The 6,349-nt window shown below is 34.2% G+C and overlaps 1 protein-coding gene across 1 annotated transcript; it reads left to right on the top strand.

The window, feature by feature from the left end:
• The first annotated feature begins 3,677 nt into the window (after window positions 1-3,677).
• On the top strand, window positions 3,678-5,240 carry LOC141660872 (uncharacterized). The gene has a single exon (XM_074467853.1). It carries the CDS (start codon window positions 3,678-3,680, stop codon window positions 5,238-5,240), a length of 1,563 nt encoding a protein of 520 aa, XP_074323954.1.
• The last annotated feature ends 1,109 nt before the right edge of the window (window positions 5,241-6,349 follow it).

Raw genomic sequence — 6,349 nt, 5'->3', positions numbered from 1 at the left:
GTATAAAGGAAGATGTATATGTGGATATATATATATATATCAGAACTTAATGAAGTATGTCATAACTTCATTTCCTTTAATAATATTTTAAAGATTTAATCTATTCAAATCTTGTCTTGTAGTCTCATCTATGTGATGAACTGTTGAAAGCTCATTATACTTTGAACAATGGTAGTTCAATTAGCTTTATAAATGATATAAGTGTAGTGAAGTATTTGGTAACTTCATCTTTTAAACTTATATCTAGTTAATAATTGTCTTATGAATGACAAAGATTTTCAGAAAAACGTTGAGACATGGTTAGATATATGAGATCACCTTGCAACGATATTTTTATACAGTTATACACTGGAACTCTGTGTGTATTATGCATGGAAGAGGACTTCCAATATTTTGAAAAGTATATATGTATATATACTGAATATTGTGCGACTTCATCGCATTAAGATATCAAACTTGGTTCATTTCTTTTGACCAAGACTTTCATGAGTACTATGAGAAGGCTCATATTGTTAATCATTATACATATTATTTTGGTGGGCTTGCTGCTCACCCTTGCTTTCTTCTTTCATCACACAACATCAGATAGATAAGATGAACAGGACCAAGCTCCCAATTCGCAAGCGGATAGGAAACGTACCGCAGCTTTCTGGAAGTGTTGAGGCCGCTGTAGCTGAGGTAGAAATTACCAATAGGCTAAGTTTTCAACTAATAATGTACCAGATTTATGTATATTTATGAATTGTAATAATGGCAAAGAAAATGTAAATTTATTTAGAAACCTGTTTAAGGTGTATTGGCATATAATTGTGGAATAAAACGACTTGTGATTATTTTTGGATATTCATCTCTGAGACTATAACTTGTGGTGTGTGTGTTTATTGTGGGGTCACAGTACAGAGTAGTTGATTATTTATTAAGATTGGGTGTTATTAAGGGAAATAGAACTCGTGACAACCCGGATCCCCGACCCCGGATTTGGGGGTGTTACAAATATTCATCATCTTCTATATTCTACTTCTTCATTCTCTCTTCTTTATTATATGAGTAACATATATGTATATACATAGTTTTATTATATCATCTTCTAACAAATACTATTTTATAGTGATTTATTCTTTATGATCTCTTTCCTCTGTCCATCAATGATTTATCTCTGGAAATCCGCAATATTTTCTTTATTTTTTTGTATATGCATGTTTTTGTTCATAATTATGTGCGATTTGGTTGCTTATTCACGTATTTAATTTGTTTTTTATATGAATACTCACAATTTTGAATTGTATTTTTGCAGATGATTATCAATGGTTGCTTATGTTTGCAGAAGAGAAGACTATCAATATTTGCTTCTGTTCAATTGGTAACCACTTTATTTTTTTTAAATGACTCAAAAGCATGAATGTGTTTAATCATTTTTTGATATACTATGGTACTGTATTTTGATACATCTCGATTTTGTTAATATTTTTCGTTAATTTTTTGAAATATCTTGATACATAATCATGTGATGTTTTTAGTCTTATCATAATTCAGTTAATTTTTTTTAATTTTGTTAGAACTTAAGTTTGTGCACTCCAACTATTTGATGTTAGCTCCAAAAGATAATATTTTGATTTTGGTGTTGTTTACTTGCAGGATGGTATTAAAAAGGAAGATGAGGAAGTGGAATAAGATATCTCGACTCTATTTTATGAGATAATAATGCTGCTAAGTTATTTGTGGAGAGAGTATATATAGAAATTGTTAAGATTTTCATCATATTGTTACGATGAAAACCTGAAAAGCTTTACAAATGGGAAGCCATGAAGGATGATATTCAGATGAGAAGTTTAGTTTATCCCATGATTTTAGTTTACATACCAATATATAATGAAAAAGAGGTATCATTGAACTTTAATCCTATATATTATACTTTCTTATATTTTACTAACATTTATGTTCTTATATTCTCTATTTTGAATAGGTGTATCAAAATTCGATTGGAGCAGCATGTGCACTTTCTTCATATTGTTACGATAAAAACCCGAAAAACTTTACAAATGAGAAGCCGTGAAAGATGATATTCAGATGGAAAGTTCAGTTTATTCCATGGTTTAAGTTCACATACCAATATACAATAAAAAAGAGGTATCATTGATTCTTAATCCTATAAATTATATTTTTTCATGATTTGTTAACATTTATATTCTTATATTCTTTATTTTAAGAAGGTATATCAACTGTCGATTATATTTTCTCATGTTTTTTTAACATTTATATCCTATAATATGCTCTGAATGCTTTTGTATTTTTCAGTTGAGGCTTTTTAAAAGGTAAATATTATAGTGATTAAGAGTTAAATACTAAGAAGCAGGGACACTTGGGTCTTTGCCGAGTCCCCGTGTCAGATTCTCGGACACACATATCCCCGTATCGGACACATGGATTCTTCCATGATACTATTATGAGATTTTATCTTTAGAAATTATAGTAAAAATCTATTTTAGCAAACTACATTTACAAAATTAAGTATTCATGTCTATTAGTTACTATATAAGTATTGATTTTCGTATTCATTTTTGCATAAACTAAAAAAAATTACTTGTATTTTTGTGTTTTAGATTAATAAATGATGCATTTGATTCATTTTTCAAGCAATTTCTGATTTTGTTAGTAAGTTTTATTATGTTTAACATGAAATATATATGATTTTTTTTGTTTAATTTTTCCGTGTCCCCCACACCCGTATCCCTATATTTTTATATTTGTCGAATTCCCGTATCCCCGCACTACGCACTCATACTTCCGCACCCGTTTACTTGCTTCCTAGGTTAAATATCATTTGGCTAAAGATTATAAATATCAATGTTCAGATAAAAGAGTAGACTCTTCCCATGTAGACAAAAAATAATTTGGTGGCTTGAGTTGTAAAGTACAAGATACTCTTCCTGAGATAGGATTTCAAATACCAAATCAAATTATCACTATTCAAGTTTAACCCTGTCAGCATGTATGTTGCATATTATAGTTGTTGCTTTTTAATAATTCTATGCTTAGAAGTCTGATATTGTAAAAGGTAATAATTCTTTTTTCTGGGAAATGAAACTGTGTTTTTGTGTTATCAATACTACTATGCTTCCTGAACAAAGTATAACATCAAATAAGTGAAGTTAGCTGTGAGTAATGTTGAAGTTATCTTTAGTTAATCATGTTTAATGTTAATAAACCAGCATTGCAGTGTGCATAGTGGCAGTGTGCATTGTAACTGGTGTGTCTTTCTTAGTTGTAATGTTGGGACCATACTTTTGTCTTTCTGTTAGTAGTGCAGCATATGTCCAATTATCTACAGCTGTTCTGGTAGAGGATATTGTAGTCATTTACTTTCGAGTGGTTAGCAGTAGTAGTACAATGAGAGATTAAAAGGAACTGGGGTGCAGGTGTATGGGCTCAATGTGTGTATTACATTGTTTTTGAAATACAGTTTGACACATTCTCTCATCTTCTCTTTTCATCATTATCATTTGCATAAAGTTCAAATGTCTTTATGGTATCAGAGCCTGCATTTGATAAAATTTAGTTTTTGAAAAGAGTGTTGTTTGGTGAGATATAAAATTGTGTAATAGTCAATCAGTGTGTGTGTATCTGGATAAAGTGTGTGTTGTTTTTGTGCAAACACTGTTTAGTTTTCAGATCTACTGATGGCTACTAGTAGAGTGTCCATAACAGACCTACAAAGCCCCTTGTTTTTGCATCCCTCAGATGGACCCCTATCAATAAGTGTGACAAAGCTACAAGGAGCTGCAGATTACAGAACATGGAGGAGAACTTTTGAGATCCAGCTCTCAGCAAAGAGAAAGTATGGGTTTCTTGATGGATCAGTCATAAGGAATGCTACAGATGCAATAGAAGCAAGCCAATGGGACACTTGCAATAACATGGTAATTTCTTGGATCCACAACAACATATCTGATAGCATTAAATCTTCAGTCTTGTTTATTAATAATGCAAGTGACATATGGAAGCAACTTGAAACAAGATTTTCGTTAACTAATGGATCAAGAAAGTATAAATTAAATAGAGATCTTTTCAATATGAAACAAAATGGGATGAAAGTTAGTGAATATTTCACCAGCTTAAGTAGTTTATGGGAGGAAATAGACTCAATGAACATACTCACAACTGTAGCTGTTATAACAACTGATATTAACAAACTTTTGAGTGCTATTGAAGTTATGAAACAAGAATCAAGATTATTTCAGTTTTTGAATGGGCTAGATGAGATTTATGGAGCGCAGAGGAGTCAACTATTGATGATGGCCCCATTACCTACGGTTGAAGTAGCTTGTGCAGCAGTGCTTCAAGAAGAGTCTCAAAAGGAGGTCTTGTCACACATGGGAATTGGTGATAATGATGTGGTAGCAATGTACAGTAAAGGGGGTAAGGATAAAGTCCCTGTATGTTCATCCTGTGGTAGAAAAGGGCACCAAATAGAGAAGTGTTGGGAAGTCACAGGGAACTACCCGAGATGGCATTCAAAGTATAAACCAAATCAAAGATCAAACACTGGAAAATGGTCAGGAAACAAATGGGAGAGTTCGAGAATGGCAAATAATGTTCAACAGTCCATAACTGTCACGTCTCAACAACTGGAACAACTTTTGAAATTAATTCCCCAAGACGCTTCAAACCAACAGGGATATGAGACTGATGAGGAAATAAACATTGGGTTCTCGGGCATGGCATATAAGAATGATGTAAAGAAATTGGAAAATGATGGCTGGATAATTGACTCGGGAGCTTCAGATCACATGACATCATCCCAAAAAAATCTGATCAATGTAAAACGTGCCCCTACTAGCTACACCATCACCTTACCAACTGGAGCAACGACATTGATCACACATATAGGGAATGTGGTGCTTCAAAATGGTTTAAAACTCAACAATGTCTTGTACGTACCCCAGTTTAATCACAACCTGCTTTCAATACACAAGCTGGCCCAAGATGGAAAATGTGAAGTCACATTTCAGCCAAACAGGTGTGTGATCACAGATGTTGGCACAAAGCATGTGGTGGGAGTTGGTGAAATAAAGCAAGGTATGTATTACTTGAAGAATGAAAATTTCATAAACAAAGGAGTGGCCATGAATGGGATAATGAGATCAGAAAAGGAAATTATTGACAGCAATGGAAGAAAGGAAGTTGGCAATCAATATGCTATTTGGCACCATCGGTTGGGCCATGCAGTTTTTCTAAACTAAAGCACATAGAACAAGTCAAACCATTCCATTCTCAGCAAAAGGAAAAAGTGTGCATAACTTGCCCACTTGCGAAGATGACCAGACTGGCCTTCTCTCCCAGTGAATCACATGCACCTAAACCATTTAATCTAATCCATACAGACATATGGGGCCCGTACAGAGTCAACACAAGAGGGAAATTCAGATTCTTTTTTACGCTGGTAGATGATAACACAAGAATGACCTGGGTTTACTTGCTGGAATGAAAATCAGACTACTTGAACACCATGATGAAATTTGAAGAGTATGTGGGGATTCGGTTTGAAGGAAAATAAGAATGGTCAGATCAGACAACGCACTTGAGTTTGCAGACAAAGCTTCTATCGATTACTTCACCAAACGAGGAATAACACATCAAAAATCCTGCCCGTACACACCCCAGCAGAACGCAAGGGTGGAACGTAAACATAGAAAAGTGTTGGAAGTGACAAGAGCACTCCGTTTTCAATCAGGTATGTCCTTGTCATTCTGGGGTGAATGCGTTCTAACAGCCGTTTATATCATAAATCGGTTGCCAAGTGCAGCGCTAAATTTTGAAATTCCTTATGAGAAGTTACTGAAAGAGAAAGTGGATTATGAGCACCTCAAAATATTTGGTTGTTTGGCGTTTGTATACAATAATAATCATGGGAGTGACAAATTTGCACCCAGAGGAATTGCTTCTTGCTTCATAAGATACCCTAGTGGTACGAAGGGATATCGTTTACTTAACCTCCCGAACATGCAGTCGTTTGTGTCGAGGAACGTGGTGTTTCATGAGGAAATTTTTCCCATGAATAAAAATGCTGATAAATATTACATGAAACCACTTCCAACCTCGTTGCCATCAGATGTTGAGGTAAAATACGATGATGAGATGTTGATTGATGATTTGGAGGACCTGACAGGTGATGATACTAATCACACAGAAAGGGGGGATTCTGTGAATCAAAATGAAGAAAGTAATGAAGAAGATGGAAGTGGTCAGGAGACAGAGCATCAGGAACTGAGAAAATCCACAAGGTTACACAAACAGCCTGCTTGGATGAGTGATTTTGTAACGACCCAAAGGCATAAAGCCATGAGTGCAA

Source organism: Apium graveolens, chromosome 5 (assembly GCF_009905375.1).
Source record: "Apium graveolens cultivar Ventura chromosome 5, ASM990537v1, whole genome shotgun sequence".
NCBI classification, from domain to species: Eukaryota; Viridiplantae; Streptophyta; class Magnoliopsida; order Apiales; family Apiaceae; genus Apium; species Apium graveolens.
Note: the sequence above shows the minus strand (reverse complement) of the source record. Positions and strands in the feature narration are given on the sequence as shown.